This window comes from Pyxicephalus adspersus, chromosome 4 (genome assembly GCF_032062135.1).
Source record: "Pyxicephalus adspersus chromosome 4, UCB_Pads_2.0, whole genome shotgun sequence".
Classification (NCBI taxonomy): domain Eukaryota; kingdom Metazoa; phylum Chordata; class Amphibia; order Anura; family Pyxicephalidae; genus Pyxicephalus; species Pyxicephalus adspersus.
The window spans coordinates 31,623,362-31,639,636 of NC_092861.1; the positions used below are offsets into that span (position 1 = coordinate 31,623,362).

General features: G+C 37.0%; 1 protein-coding gene across 3 annotated transcripts in view; it reads left to right on the top strand.

The window, feature by feature from the left end:
- PIK3CB (phosphatidylinositol-4,5-bisphosphate 3-kinase catalytic subunit beta) overlaps nt 1-16,275 on the top strand; it is a 100,073-nt gene that overhangs the window by 70,219 nt on the left and 13,579 nt on the right. For all 3 annotated transcript variants that reach the window (XM_072407719.1, XM_072407720.1, XM_072407721.1), the window contains 10 exons: nt 687-854; nt 2,799-2,882; nt 5,292-5,540; nt 7,447-7,543; nt 7,624-7,754; nt 9,395-9,448; nt 11,220-11,408; nt 14,539-14,660; nt 14,860-15,003; nt 15,850-15,949. In XM_072407719.1, coding sequence (XP_072263820.1) covers nt 687-854; nt 2,799-2,882; nt 5,292-5,540; nt 7,447-7,543; nt 7,624-7,754; nt 9,395-9,448; nt 11,220-11,408; nt 14,539-14,660; nt 14,860-15,003; nt 15,850-15,949 — 1,338 coding nt within the window. The remainder of the gene's footprint in view (nt 1-686; nt 855-2,798; nt 2,883-5,291; nt 5,541-7,446; nt 7,544-7,623; nt 7,755-9,394; nt 9,449-11,219; nt 11,409-14,538; nt 14,661-14,859; nt 15,004-15,849; nt 15,950-16,275) is intronic.

Genomic DNA, 16,275 nt, shown 5'->3' on the forward strand with positions numbered 1-16,275 from the left:
AAGAATTATTTTTTAGGGGAACAGTGACTTTTAATGCAACCTCGCCAGTGTAAAGCTGCCGGAGATGCGCGGCTCCGGCCGCGAGCTTTTTCAGTTGCTGAATAGCGCGACGGCGTACGATTTCAGATCGCGAATGCGCGAGCGATCATCCGATTCTGCTTGATGAATCAGGGGCAATGTGTCTGATATAGCTCTCAGAGATCTATTTCAGGTTTGCTGGATTACCCAGGTCCTCCCATGATAGTTTATCCTCTCCAGTCTTGGAGAGCTTTAATAAATCAGGTCCAATGTTTACAAACTTGGCCCAATTTTTCTATATTGAAGCTAATACATTTCAGCAAATTGCATTTTCGGATTAAGGTTAACATTACAGCCAGTAAATTTTTCTCAGTGTATGTTACTGGGAATGTAATATATTTTGTTCCATTTTCTTTATTTTGTTGTATAGCCAGAATGAAATAGTTTTGTTCCACGTTAGCTTAAAGATAGGATCTATAGCATCCCAAAGGATTGCATTTTGAATAACTTGAGCTGGCTAAGAACAGGCATTGCATAAACTTTCTGGATAGTCAGGATGAACAAAATGCATTTTAAGTAACTTTTCTTCTTCAGGTAAACTTTAAATATTGCATATTAATATTGTGGATCATTAACTATCATAATAATAGTAATATTTTGGGTTTCAGTACATCAGAAACTGTGTAATGAACAAGACTCTCCCACGACTCACACTTGTTGAGTGCTGTAACATTAAAAAGATGTTTGATCAAGAAATGAGTGCAATTGAGTTGGCTGTGAAGAGGAAAACATCTGCACCCCCCTTACCGCTCCCTCCCAAAACACGTGGTGCTTCTGTAAGTTACTTATTTCTACAATAAAGTAAAAGATCACCATGTTTTCATGCATATTTAAATGTGTACCTTATATTAGTATATTTGTGTTTCACTCTAAACCTACTTGACCATCTGCTGCTATATCAGTCACGCTTCTGTTGTGCACCGTTAACTCAGCAGCATGTTTCTATAATGTTCCCTTCCCCTTTCTTTTTCCCCTATCATATAGTAGTCTATTTAGGTTACTATCCTATACTAATTACTGTATGTACTCAAATAAATAAAAAAAATTGTGGGGCTCCCCTAATATTAAAAAAAAAAAAAAAAAAAAAAGGCCTTTAATAAACTTGGGACCTTTTTCGATAGGAGATGGGGACAGCAAGTGTGTGTTTCCCTTCCTACCCATAAAGAGTCATCTGGAATCTGGTTTACCAAAGAAAGAATTGGGGTGGAAATGTCATGAAGCCCCCTTCCCCTTTGAAGAAAAATAGTTGGCAATAATAGGCCTAATTCCTACATGTAACCCCAGTGTCATGGGATTATGCAGGCATGGATTTAAATAGACTCTGGAAGACCCTTTTATTAAGGGTGCCCCAGTTATGCGCTCCTCACACAGGGCAATCAATATAGGGGGTACATGGTACCTCTTATTCATTCCCAGAAAGGGTTAATGGGCCCTGGAAATAAATGCACCATAGAAGTTTTTTTTTAAACTAATATTTCCCCTTGCAGGTCCAGCAGTATTCTAATTGGACATCCCACAATGACTGATTTAGGGTTGTTTGCTCTCATCTTAACAATGACAAGAACTCCACTCCTGTCTTTGTGTAGAAGCAAACCCACAAGTAGTTAGCAGAGAACAGCCTCCCTCTTGCGTGAAAAGCTCCTTCACCATTGTATACCGTATTTTTCGGACCATAAGACGCACTTTTTTTCCCCCTAAAGTGGGGGGAAAATCATGGTGCGTCTTATGGTCTGAATGCATATTTTTTTTACTTACCTGTATCCCCGCCGGTCCCCGCAGCCAGTGTCCTCCTCTGTGTTCCTGTGTCCCAGCGTGCGGCACTTGTGCCCGCCCATGAAGGCGGCGCCGATTGGTTTGATGCCGCCTTCATGGGCGGGCACAAGTGCCGCACGCTGGATCTCAGGGGAAATCAAATGAATTTTTTTTTCTTGTTTTCCCGTGCGGAAAACCTGGTGCGTCTTATAGTCCGGAGCGTCTAATGGTCCGAAAAATACGGTACCTTTCCTCAGCCAATAACATAGCAGGGCAGCTAGTGAATAATTGCTCATTGTGGAATTGGTTATACACAATGACAGGAGCACAGCTAAACGCCTGTCATTGTTCAGCAAATCCAGGTACCAGACGATGATAGCTGCCTTTGATGGCATTACTATACTAGTCAATAGCAGGTATAGTAATCTTAGAGCAGAACTCAGATTGGTAAAATACAGAGTTCCATTTGGAACAACCACTAGCAAATACTCTGGATTAGGGTGCAATTTACAGTTAGCTCAGGGTTATGGTAACACAGATTATCACTCTCCTAATAACATGTGGAGACTTTTTTTTAGAAATAGATTATCTAGAACAACCATGTTAATGAGATAGCTATTTCAGTAGTAATGTAGAAAATCACTAAAAGACAGAAAAGTTTAATGAAGCAAGTAATCAGTGATTATATCTGTAGCTAATCACAGACCAATTATCTCACATTATCTGTTTTATTAACCTAATCTACTGGTAATTGTCCCTTTACATAATCAGTCTGATTGGATGTTGGTCGATCAATTTACATTTTTATGCTGACTGTGTCTAATTTTGTGTTTTTTTTCTTATTACAATAATGTTAATTACATTGGTTACCTATGAATTTAAAATCTGATTTATGTGTAGATGGCAGCAACATCAGAAAAGATGCATGTTTCTAATATATCCTATATTCTTATTTCATTTTATTTTAGATGATGTCACAGAATGTCTGGGATTTAGTTGAACCTTACAAGATCACACTGATAAAGGGGAGCAAACTTAATACAGAGGAAACGGTAAGGCATCCATTTTCTTCTTTATGGGACAGTTGCAATTTGCAATATCCTAAAGGGCCCCACTTCATTTGAGATGTTTTATATTGGACTTTACTTGAATAAACTTTGTGTATGTAGAACAAGTCATTACAGGGACATGTGGAAATGGGGTTTGGTGTTCACCTTCTATAAAAAAAGCCCTTGAAAAGATTGTTTCAGACCACCAAATGTTGGCACTGTCCTCAATGTAGGTAACTAAATTGCACATATACTCTAGCTCTACTCTAGCAGGCAATATGTGAGAAATTTAGTATAGGTTTAGTATAAATTAAGTATGGCTGTCCTTAGTAGAGATGGCAGGCTGCTAACGGTCAGTGACATCTCACTCCACACAAAGCCCGGCCTGAGCAGCTGATGACAGCCAGGTGGCTACTGAAAAGTGTAAGGTGATGCGCCCCACTAAAAAGGCCAGGGGAGAACTCTTAACCCGAATATTGGTGCTGCAATTTTCACTTCAGTTCTTTTCTGTTACCTTAAAAAAAAAAAAGGCACTACACCACAAACTTTAAAACATAGACACAATCATCTAACATTTACTTATATAAAGTGGCTTTGGAAAGTATTCAGACCCCTTTACTTTTTAAGTACCCCATAATGACAAAGTGAAAACAGAATTTTAGACAATTTTGTGAAGTTATGTAAATGTGGTACTTCAGTTTTTTCTTTTTAATAAGTATTTAGACCCTTTACTTGGTATTTATTTGAAGAACCTTTGGCAGTAATTACAGTCTGGAGTCTTTTTGAGTATGATGAAACAAGCTTTGCATATCTGTATTCAGGAATTTTCTGTATTTTGTTCCATTCCGCTTTCCCTCAACTCTTATTTTAAACTGCAGATATAAAATGTGGTAACGGATAGGGCTATGTTGTGAGGCATGAGCAGGTGAATTTCTAGAGTGTCAAAACAGAATAACAAATTGCCTAAGAGCATCTGTGTGTTTGATGCAGTTCTTATTTAACTATTTAACTACCCACCTTTAACTAGTCCTATTTTGTTTATTGGAGGTTGATCAACTGTGACTTGGTAAACTGGGTAAAGACTTGTGATAGCACAGCATTTGGAGAGCTGCAGTTTTCTTTTTAAATATAAGTTATATACAAATATAAAGAAAATTCATATAGATATGTGGATCTGAATTTGATGCCATTCTTGTCTTTTTGGGTAGAGGCAATAAACATTTTTCTTAAAAGTAAAAAATAAAAAAAATCAGTTTTTTTGAAATTTTTTTTTTTAAGTTTTTCAACAAGTTTGCTAGTCTGAAAGCTTTTAGTGTTAACTTTGCTGGCAGAGTTCATGTTAAGCCTTTTAATTTATTATGAGATTCCGAGTTCCACTAAGTTAAGTTTCTGCCTAATTACACATGAGCATTGGATGCTCTAATTGTTTGGTGCTTCTCAACTCTTCCCTGTGTCTCCTGATGAGATATTGTAGCAGCATTTGTGGTAATTGTTACCAATGGGACTATATCAGCACATCTGTATTTGGGAATTGACTAGAATACAGAGTTTAAGAGGGATTATGGTGAGGATACATCCAAAAGATTTCACATTCATTTAAACTCTCATATGTGACCTTAAAACATGACTATAAAGATATTGTATACATAACTCCTTCTAATTGTCAATTTGAGTCATGATTAGGAAGGTATTTTAATGAAAAAGCTCTGAAGAATAGACTGGTCCTTTGTCACACAATGGATTTCTGTTTAAAAATCCAGTAAACCTATTCTTTCTGCCCAGAATAATCAGAGATTACAGAAATATTACATTTTATGTGCAGACATATATATTCATACATGTATAAGAGCCATTTCAGGCTTACGGTTGACTATTGCAGACTATGCTCCCATTTTGTGCAAGCGTTTCTACGCAGCTGTGGTGGATTGCAGTGTGGTTCCTGAAAGGAAAAAGTCCCTTTTGGTTGCTTTTTCTTTTCTAGAAGAAGAGCTGCATCTCAACCTGAACTGCACGATGATCGGCCCCATTCAACTGCTCAAGCAAACTGTGGTTGTCAGCCTAGTAGTTAGAGAGCGTCTGGGGGTGGATAATGAGGCGATCACTGTTACACGGTTCAAGTGCAAGCTGGCAAAAATCGACAATAAAAATGCGGCACATGCAAAAAGCATATTAAAGTTTTTGGCTGACAAACTTTCTTGAAGGATTAACAGATATTCTTTGCACTTTTAGGTGTCGTGCTTAAATTGCCTGCTTAAAAGACTAAAAGGGAGCAAATAACGTATGTTCATTGTCAGAGTTTCATTTTAGCTAGTGTGAGGTGTGAAATGTTCCCCATTTATAATTTTTGTTTGTATTTTTCTATTACACCCTAAACATATGTACCATTAACCATTTTCTGTTGTGCTTCTACAGGTTGTGGTACGGGCTGGCCTGTTCCATGGCACTGAACTGCTGTGTAAACCCATCATGAGCTCTGAACTGCCAGGGAAAAATGACCATCTGTGGAGCGAGATGTTGGAGTTTGAGATCAATATATGTGACCTGCCACGCATGGCACGTCTCTGTCTGGCTATCTACAATGTATTAGAAAAGACCAAGAACAAGAAAGGGAACAAAGCCTCCAATCCGAAGTACCAGACCATCAAGAAAGCTGGAAAAATGGTACTTACTTTATACTCAATATATCTGATTTATTAAAGCCTGCAAGACTGGTAAAAATGGATCAGATTCTCCCATAATAGTCCATCTTTACCAGAGCTTTAATAAATTGGACCCAAAGTGTTTAACTTTCATTATCCCTACTGTATTACTGTATGTATGTTCTGCTTCACCACTGTTTCCATTAACTGTGATTAGTTCTATATAGTATTTGCATATCTGTTGCATAGAATATTCATTGTTGAGTCACAGACCTGGTTAGGTTACATGTACTCTAGACCTATGCACTGACAACACCTATAATTACATCTGGTAAATGGATGATATTCTTGAACAGTGTAACCATTATTTTTAGATACTATACAACATGTGCAAGTCTTGTTCATACTTGTATTTCTATTCTAAATCTACAGATTGATTAATGTAATCTATATGAGGTAGATATTCTCATGACTGTGCATACCAGCAGTTTTTTTTATCATTAATATTGTCTGGTCTTCTAACATTTGTAATCCTGTCAACATCCCCAATATACATTAAAGAATACAAAAACAAGAAAGATAAGGGACTTTACTGGCAGTGGATTTGTAAAAAGTTATCATATACCTTTTATTTCCTTCATTAAGAAACAACAGTTAAAATATACATGCCTCTTTCCTTTTACCAAGTTTCAGGAAGAGTTAATTAGCTTTATTAGCATACATGGGCTACATACATTGTACACATTACATATGATGAGATCATCCGACGCGTTTCGCAGACTGTGTCCGCGAAACACCTGGGTGTCACCGAGAATGGCGGTTCTTCTTTCAATTTAAGTGCAAGTCCGTTTATGGATGAAATAATATGATTGAATCTAGTTTTTGGAGATAATTATTATCACTCCATAATTGAGTGAGCATTACCAATAATATCTGGAGAAGTTCTGAATATCGTTGTGGAGAACATATATGGGACACCGCCATCTCTGGATGTTGTGATTTTAATTCTGCCTTTTGCCTACCTTCGTGCCAAGGGGGTAAGCATACCAGTGAATGTAACAACTTTTGTGCTGATACACCTACTAGCTGTACCAATTACATCCCTGAGGAAGCGGACACAGTCAGCGAACTGCGTCGGATGATCTCATCATATGTAATGTGTACAATGTATCTAGCCCATGCATGCTAATAATGCTGATTAACTCTTCCTGAAACTTGGTATAAGGGAAGAGGTATGTATATTTTGAAGGAAATAAAAGGTATATGATAACGTTTTACAAATCCACTGCCGTTAAAGTCCCGTATCTTTCTTGTTTTTGTATTCTTTAATGTGCATACCAGCAGTGCTACACTGACAGCACTGACCATTCAGAAAGCTTTCTTTCATAAAAGGGATTGCTGGGCACATCTTTGTGAAAAAATAATTCATTCACATTGTGTCTTTGGGTCTAACTATGATATGGATAGCCTAATACAGCAAAATTTTACAGTACTGTATCACTTTGTGGATAAGACCACCCAGCCCCTTAATGGATAAATGAATTTTAAAGTCTATCTCTCTAAGCTTCTTTTTAATGCCCAACTCACCTGTGGATCATCCAGGCTAATCATTTCTTATGCAGGTCCCCAGCAAAAGAGTGACCTTTGTTTTTCACCTAATTATTGTGCCATTTAAACCCTTGAGCCGCTGGCAGGTACACAAGTGTGCTACTGACCTATCTTGCACCAGGCACAATTACAGCGGTGCTCCCAGGTTTGTTTTGTAAACGAACCCATGTGACTTAGTAGGACAAAACGGTAATTTACAGGAATAGGTAAACTAAAACAAAACAATTACCATACAAGTATGTTTTTGGTTTGTACCATTAATGTCTTGGTTGTGATCCATAGATGTTTATCTCTGTTAATGTATGATCTGCACCTCACAGCACTCCCCTGTGGCTTGGGTGAACACCATGGTGTTTGACTACAAAGGACAGCTAAAGACGGGTGAACATGTCCTGCACAGTTGGTCTTCATTTCCTGGTAAGAAAAAGTTTGAAGATGAATACATTTATGGCCTTGTTTGCATAAATGATTAACTTTCTTTTCTCATTCTCTTCCAGATGAACTTGAAGAAATGCTGAATCCAATGGGAACTGTCAGGACCAATCCTTTTGTTGAGAATTCTACTGCTCTGCACATAAAATTTACTGAGTACCCTAAAGTTAATATTTATTACCCTCCTTTTGATAAAGTAAGTATACTCAGTTCTGTTAGTCCATTTATGGTGCTCAGTGAATGTAACATTCACCTTGTCTTCCATAGCTTATTTTGCATAAGGACCATTCTATTTTTTTTAGTAGTTTAAGATAGTTAATTGTGTTGTATTTTTAAAAATATGATCATTATATAGCCTAAATCCTAACGGTGTTCCACCTACCAATCTGTCAACAAAATGGACTAAACTAAAAACTGTACATCATTTTAGTCGGTAGCTTTTAGGATGGATTTGTCGGATCTGAGTTATTTTTGAAGGTGCAAGCTCCAATGCCTTTATTCATTTAACTGAAATGCATGCTTTCAAAAACAAGGTAGTATCTTCTATATTCCATCTCTATTTTAAGGAATATTATATATTCTTTATACCTGTACATTAATGGAAGAAATCATGGAAAGATTCAGGCAGAATTGGTCTGCTCTGGTAGTAATATATGTAACGCCTGTTTCCCTGTAATGTGGTTGTTACATGCAGTGCTTACATTCCCTATTGCCTCTCTCTAGGAATCTGAGTACAGGCGCAGCCCAGTGCTTTTATTGGAATAATGGCACCGGAGAATGTATACATGGCATACACACATTGGGCATGATTTATTAAAGCTCTGCAAGGCTGGAAATGATAAACTTTCATCAGTACAGCTGGGTGATCCAGCAAACCTGGAATGGATTTCTTAAAAGTAATTTTCTATTTGTTAGCAAATGCTTTTAAACCCGGACCAGATCCATTCCAGGTTTGCTGAATCACCCAGATTCACTGATGAAATTATCGTCTCCAGCCTTAAAGAGCTTTAATAAATCAGACCAATTGTGTATTGCAAATGGCATATAACAGGCAAGAAAGTACCATTTTTTTTATTGCTGGCACAATAGACCACAGCTGCCTGGTTCTTGCTTTCTTCTTTCCCAACTTTAAATTATTCCCGCATATCACCCACACTTGGGCTACGTACTTACATGCAACGGTTCTTGTCCGATAATCGACTGAAGGATAATATCGTACAGGGATTTTACGTGTACAGGGCTCGTCATTTATCGTCCGACCGGCTGTCCTGGTGGATCCACGGACGATGGACGGCCTTTTACCTTTAGGTTCATATAAAACTGGTGATTCTGTCCCCAATAAGACCTCAACAGTCATAGAATGCAGCTCTCTATGTTGCAATGCCCACATGATTCTGTTAATAATTGTGACCCCAATATGGCAGATTATCTAAAAGTGTTCTCACTTTATGTCAAGGTAATAATGCTAAAGTCTGTGACATCTCTATCTATATAATGGTAGTCAAGATTGATGTATACCTTGATGTATATCTGATTTAGGCACTTTGGGAAGTCACTCTCAAAACAGTTCTTTCCATTCTATATAAAACATTATTAACTTGTATCTTTTACTGGAATATCTGCCCCCTACATTAGTTTCTAAAAACAATTCAGTTCTTTCTCCCTTACGTGCTTCAGTGAGTGGTTAGAAAGAACATATTTAGGGGAACACTATACTTCCTGATACAAAACACTGAATAAATACTGATATTGCTCAATCTTGGTAAATACGGTTTTAGTATTGTCAGGTAAAATATGTCTGGGTACAGCATCTAATCCAAAACATTTTTTGAGCAGATACTTGAAAAAGCTGCAGAGATTGCCAGACAAAGTGATAGCCTGAGTATGGCGGTAAGTTCCAAATATTTTTTTTCTCCTAATTAAAACTTTATACCAATGTACAAAAGCAGCCTACAAACCAAATAAAATGGCTGGCTTAATGAACATGCATAATAGATTTGATTTGTTAATAGCCTGAATATAAAAAAATAATTCCTACATCAAGTTTTATAGTAGTCTGGAAATGTACCTTGAGTATTCAGCATCCAAGCCTTACAGATATCTGGTAGCAGTTCAGCTGTTCATATATAGCTCAGGGGCAAAATTCTAAAGTGGTGTCTCTTTTAACAAAAATTTTGTTTAGTCACTTTTTGTTTTTTAACTTTAAATAAAATATGCCTGTAACGTAATGCTATGAAAAAGAGTGCAGGCAAAATCTGTAAGAAGTTCTTTCTCCATGAAAGCTTTAGGTTTATTTTGGAAGTGTGATTTGTACTTCAATAATGCCTATCTGTAAGCATGATGACTGTAGTAAATTAGAGTAAAGAATGGTTAGGTGTTGCAGTCAAAACAGTTTGCTCAGCAGGTTTGTTCAGAAAATCAGTGCAAGGGGCTATAAACTCTCAGATGATTTTACATTACAGCTGTTATAGACAGAGTGCTGGTGGTTGGTGCAGGAAGGCGGACTCAAATGTACAGGGAAGAATAAATCTACATGGGTGCTGGGGATTAACTGTTCCACATTCCCCCAAATCATTTTGGAATCACCTACCTGTTATAATCTTTGCTTTTCTTTAACATATTTAGGAAAGATAAAAATATGGTCCTCACTTCACATCAACCAATACTTAGTTATTCCATTCCATAAACAGCCATTTGTTGTAATATAATTTTGTCATACTATCTGTGCTTTTTTCCTTAATTCAGCACTTTGCTAGGTTGGTGTCCGTGTAAGAAAAAAAGTGCCACATTCCTATATTCCTCCATGTGCCCTTGAAGGGGTTGCTCAGCCCTCTGTTCTCCTTTGCAGGAATGTGTTTTAGTTTTGTCTTGGTGAGGCTGGTGGTTGTTAATACATGAAATGTTTAATGGTACGATAGGAAAGTTAATAAATAACAAGCCCTAGGGAGAGTGTCACTTCCCCAACTAGGGAGATTTTCAATTCTTGCAAGCTGTTCAGGCTGATTTTTTTTATTTTCTGTACTCAATTGAAACCTGATATTCTTAAAAAGGATGTTGGAATAAAAGCCAAATGGATAATAGCTGGCTGAAATGTAAGCTACCGATACACAGCCCAATGCCTTTGTCATCAGTATATGAATATTGCTGTTCTCTGTGAAAGCTGCCTGATTGTCATACTGAGCATATGTCATCAGTACTTGAGATATAAGGTATTGCTGAGAAACAAGTATTCAGAAGAGGATTTTTCATTCCTTCAAATCTACCTGCTTGTTCTGAGTAAACAACCTGGAACATATATTGATGCCAAGTTTTACTTTTTTTTTCTTTTTTCGTGGTATGCACATAAACTATTACAAAGTAGTTCCTAGTGCTACTCTGCCACCTAGTGGACGTTTTGATTAATAAACCAGTTATTGAATTTGCTGAGAAAAAAAATGTTTGTAATCATATTAGCACTAATTGATTGGAAGCAGGCTAAGATATGTGTTGTTATCTTTTGCTTAAAAGAAAATCATTTGTTTAGTTTACCCGCACTCTTCCCCCTGATTACTGACAATTGGTTGATGTCTGTCTTTGATTTCTTTTAGGCTGTCTTTATTTTTATTCTAGCAGTAAATAAACCCTTAAAAGTATATCCTAATTCACATTTGTCATTGCTCAGGGTCGTGGAGGAAAAAAATTTAACATTGAGCTTAAGGAGATCATGGAGAGAGATCCTCTTTGCCAGCTGTGTGAAAATGAGAAGGATCTGATATGGACTTTACGGTACGACTGTAGAGAAAACTTCCCATGTTCACTCCCTAAATTGCTGTTGTCTGTCAAGTGGAACAAGCTGGAAGATGTTGCACAGGTAAGGAAAGATGTGAAAGGAAGGAAAGACCACAGTAAATATTACCACACTATTCTTTTTCCAGTATCCTTAATTTGCTAAATGTCTTTAAATCTAGCCACATCCATATTTACTGAGTACTGAAGAACTAAATCCTGAAGCGTAAAAGAAAGTATACTGAAAATTTACATATAAGTGTTGGCCAAAATTGTGAAAACTAATTTAAATGAATATAATTGAAATCTTTCAATAAACTAACCATTTAAAAAGATTTTCTATTCACAAAATTCTGTCGGGGGTACAATTCATCATTCATTTTTCAGTGTTAAAATGAAAATGCGAAAAGATTAAGATTAGGTTAAAAAAAATTCCAGCCTTACAGACCAATTGCTTGTTCAATCATACTGAGACACAAAATGATTACTTCTTCAGACCTTCTTCAAGTCTATGGTAAGCCATAGATACTGGCCTCTGAGAAATGAAACATTACAAAATTACAGATTCATGATCAGAGGCTGCACATTTGAAAACATACTAAATCTATCTGTAGTAAATTGTAAAACTCAGGGTAACAGTGCACCAAGTGGATTTTATGAAGTCACTTGGGTTAGCACATATTGCTGCCAGACAAATCATAGCAGCAAATATAGAAGAACACATGAGTTCTCTGAAGGGAACTAAATCTTTCATTACAAGCTTCTTTTATCATTTGTAAAGCTACTATGAAGTGTTTTTTAGCCTTAAGATGACTATCAGCTTTTCTGCATAAGACCAGAAATATATTGGCATTTTACATTAAGAGCAAACACAGCTGTACAGGACCGTAATAAGATGGTTTCCTGTCTGCATTCACTGATTGGAGGTTGTATGGATGCAGTGCTGTTTTTAGACATCCTTTGGTCTCTGGGCGTCCTCTGGGTTTGCATTTTGATGGCAGATATCTGTGCTGGTCACAGAGCTCCTCTGTAGCCCTTGCTTCCCTTCCAGATTTACAGCAGCGGAATGTAAACATGAAGCGAGCTGTATTTTTGGAATTTCCTCACTCCTGTCAGGTCACTCAGACCTCTGCTTCCTTCCAAACCACAGCCTGTACACTGATTTCCAAAAGACGCAGGACATGATTTCCTCCAATCACAGTTTGACTCTTTCTGTGCAGGGGGACTCTGTAAATGCCTACAGATTACAAAGCTATGCCTGGAAAACTACCATGTCTGTCTTCGAAATTCTGTTGTTTTGCTTTTACCCCTTGTTCTTCTTGTTTGATCGAATTAAACATTTTTTGCAAACTCAATTTAGTGTTTTCCTCCACTTTGCAAGTTTTGTAAGACATTTACCCAGCTAGTAGAGAACATAAACCCACATTTTTTGGTAGGTAAACACACCTACAGTCAGAGTCCGTCCATTTACTGAAGTCTCTCTTATTGTTGCTTTCTCCAAAATGCTACAGAGGGATCAGAGAGAAAAGTGAGACCTTCTTAAAAAGAACAAAAAATACTTGAATTCAAATGATGAAACTTTGTAGCATGAGCTGCATTATTGATCAAATGACTCTGATGTCCTGACTCTTGTTAGGAACTTGGCACTCATTTGATACTCAACTTTGATTTATTTCTGTTTGTAGAAATGACGTCAGTTGAAGCAATAATTTTTACAGGCAGCACAGTCAAATGTATTAGTATTGGTTTGTAGTAAAAAAAAAATGTAGTTTGGTTGGACTTTATTTCAGGAATGCTTATAAAAAAGAATAAAAACTGAATGAGGTCCCCTTTATATGACAGTGCATGCCTGTCTTCTAAATTCAGTATATTAGTGGCCAGAACCCTCAAATTATCCATTATTTGTTTTTGTTTTATCTGCAAAAAGTAAAAAAAAATTATATCTGCTTACACATTTCATCTTTCCTTAATACTGGTAATGACTTCTGTGGTCCATAAGGGTATTTATGCTTTTATAGAGAGATTATCACACTATTATGGGGTGAGCTAGAGTGTAGGATGAGATGAAGCTGTTCAATATTTTAAATATACAATCTCTTTTAGCTGCACCTCATTATAGACATCTATGTATATGTATATGGAAATACTGTTACCAGTTTCTCTCCAATTATTATTTTTGTTTTTTATTGTTTTAGACAGAAACAGATCTTTATTGAACTTACTGAAGTACTTGTAGGGCAGCTCTTTATTCCCCTGCCCCTCGATTAACAATTGCATGATTTGTTCTTGTATGGACAAAGTAAAAGTGTAATGTTCTCCCCTCTTTACATCAGTTTCAAAATAATTGTCACAGAACATATACCGCAGCGCAGCATCCTCTTCTGGAAGCACTGTGATTCTATATCTAGATGTCCAGGTGCATTGAAAGGAAAGTGTGGTCTGATTTCATACACAACAATTTCCTGTCCTGTCTGTGATCAGACATCCAGACAGTGAAGTGATAAACAGGGAAGTAGAGGTTTGCTGTGTGAGGTTAATAAACAATTCTCTGGAAAATTCCTCTAGCATCGTCAGCACTCTACTCATGAGGTACCCATCCCAAGACTTTGACTTTCCCACTGATTATAGGACATGTGTTAGACTAATATACCTGTGCTGATCTTCCTGTGTAAAATACTGATCACCAACTAATTCATTATAGATGATACTGAAATATTGATCCCAGTACAGTGTCCAGTTAATGTCTAACAAATTTGGGGGCTGAGCTACAATGGCAGGGACATTCTCAGAACCTAGATATATTGGAGAGAGCATTCGGGGGATTAAGCTACATGCAGAGAGCATTCTAGGGAATCAGAATGAATACAAGTGCATTCTGGATAGCATTCTACAGACTAGTTGCAACTAAAAAAATAATGATTTGTAATGTAAGTTTTAAAAGTTTTCCACTTATAGATTTAAATTTGTGAAAAAAATATGGTAGTCAAAATGCAGATCCCTGAATCCGTGTGTATTTATTTACTAACAACACAACTTAGAACAAGCTGGTCCAGTCCACACATGTATCAGAGAGTATAGGCATTACATTTTTTCGGGATTCCTTCATAATACCTCAGAGGGGACAATGGTAGGGACCACCATTGGGTCATTATGTTGTAAGTGCTGTATGTGTTTTAAGTAATATAGTGAAAATATTCCTGTTTCAATGTTTGCAGCTTCAAGCACTGCTACAGATCTGGTCCAAACTACCCCCAAGAGATGCCCTTGAACTGCTTGATTTCAACTATCCTGATCAGTATGTAAGAGAATATGCTGTCAACTGCCTAAAGAGCATGAGGTAGGTGCTTTCTGTATAACCACCTATAAAATGTGCCCCACAAATGCATCTGAATTGAAAAAGGCAATATAAGGTGACATAGACTTGCCCACATAAAGATTAGCATTTTGGTAATTTGTGTTATTTAGGTGTCAGTTACTTTGAAAAGACTTCTATTCTTAATAATGGGTAATTATTTGTCTTCTCTTTGTTTTTACAGTGATGAGGAGTTATCCCAATACCTGTTGCAGTTGGTCCAAGTTCTAAAATATGAGCCATTTCTGGACTGCGCCCTGTCCCGCTTCCTGCTTCAGAGAGCCCTAGCTAATCGTAGAATTGGCCAGTTCCTGTTTTGGCATCTAAGGTTGGTACAAATTGCCTGTAGAGACTTATTCTGCACTTTAGTAGGGTTACCAAAGCCTAACATTAGGTTATAATTGACCAACACAATTTAAGTTTCCTTCTCTTTTTCTATTATAGAAGCAGCAAGGGGGCCATTGAATAAATGTTACATTAGGAATTCTACTGTAATGAAATTTGAAACTCTTTTATGGATATTATAGAACCAAAGGAGAACCCCCAATTAATAACTGTGGGTTGTAGTGCCTTTTGCCAATAGTTATGAGTGCATACTATTTCATGTATACCCCTTACCAAAGCCTAACATTAGGAAGCTGATACAGGAATGTGTCACTGAGTATTTGTCCAAAGACCAGGAAATTTTAGAAATGATCTGTTCAGTCTGAATTGACCATGTTAAACCCCCTTAAATGTAAATTATTTAGAAATCAAACTTTCTAGTGCAGATCCAGAATGTAAAACATGTGGATACTTTTAGGATACACCGATTATTCCAGATGGTTGCTATACAGCTCTCATGCAGCCAGAATGTGCATCAGCATTGAAAGTTTCCCATTTTTTTCTTTGACGTTGATTGATGGACCCCTATGTGTTAAAGGTGAGCCCCCATCATTGTAGCACTGGAATTCAAGAAACACTACTCCATTTAAAGACTTCCCCAGGCAGATAACGTTCCCGTCAACGAAAGAGGCATGTAAAGCATAGTACAGGTCCTCTAACAGGAAAAGGAGTTACCTGGATAAATGTGGTATTTTGTATAATATTTGTGTCTAGGATTTGGTTCTACATGTCATTTACATGCTTCACATTCCCTTTGGAGATGGTCTCACTTTCCCCTGTTCTCCTATAGGGCCGAAGTTCACATCTCTTCTGTGTCAATGCAGTTTGGTTTGATTCTTGAAGCATATTGCCGGGGCAGTGTAGGACACATGAAAGTGCTCTACAAACAGGTAACCATCACAAAACTTTAACATGCTCTCATTCATCGCCTTCCCCACAAGATATATATATGTAGCCTAGTGCAAGTGTTATTTGTCAGATGTTTGTTTATTAAAAAGTCTTTGTTTGATATGTGGCATTAAAAATGTGTTACCTATATTTATATAGGTTTATTTCACCACACTTAAATGTATGGGATCTCAGGCTTGCTGAAAGCCTTTCTCAGACAGTGATGGCCCAGATTTAAGATTTGTGACTTTATTCTCAAAAAATAAAATGCTTCAAAATGATGCACTAAATTTACTTGAAACATCATATTATTTTCAAATATATGCAT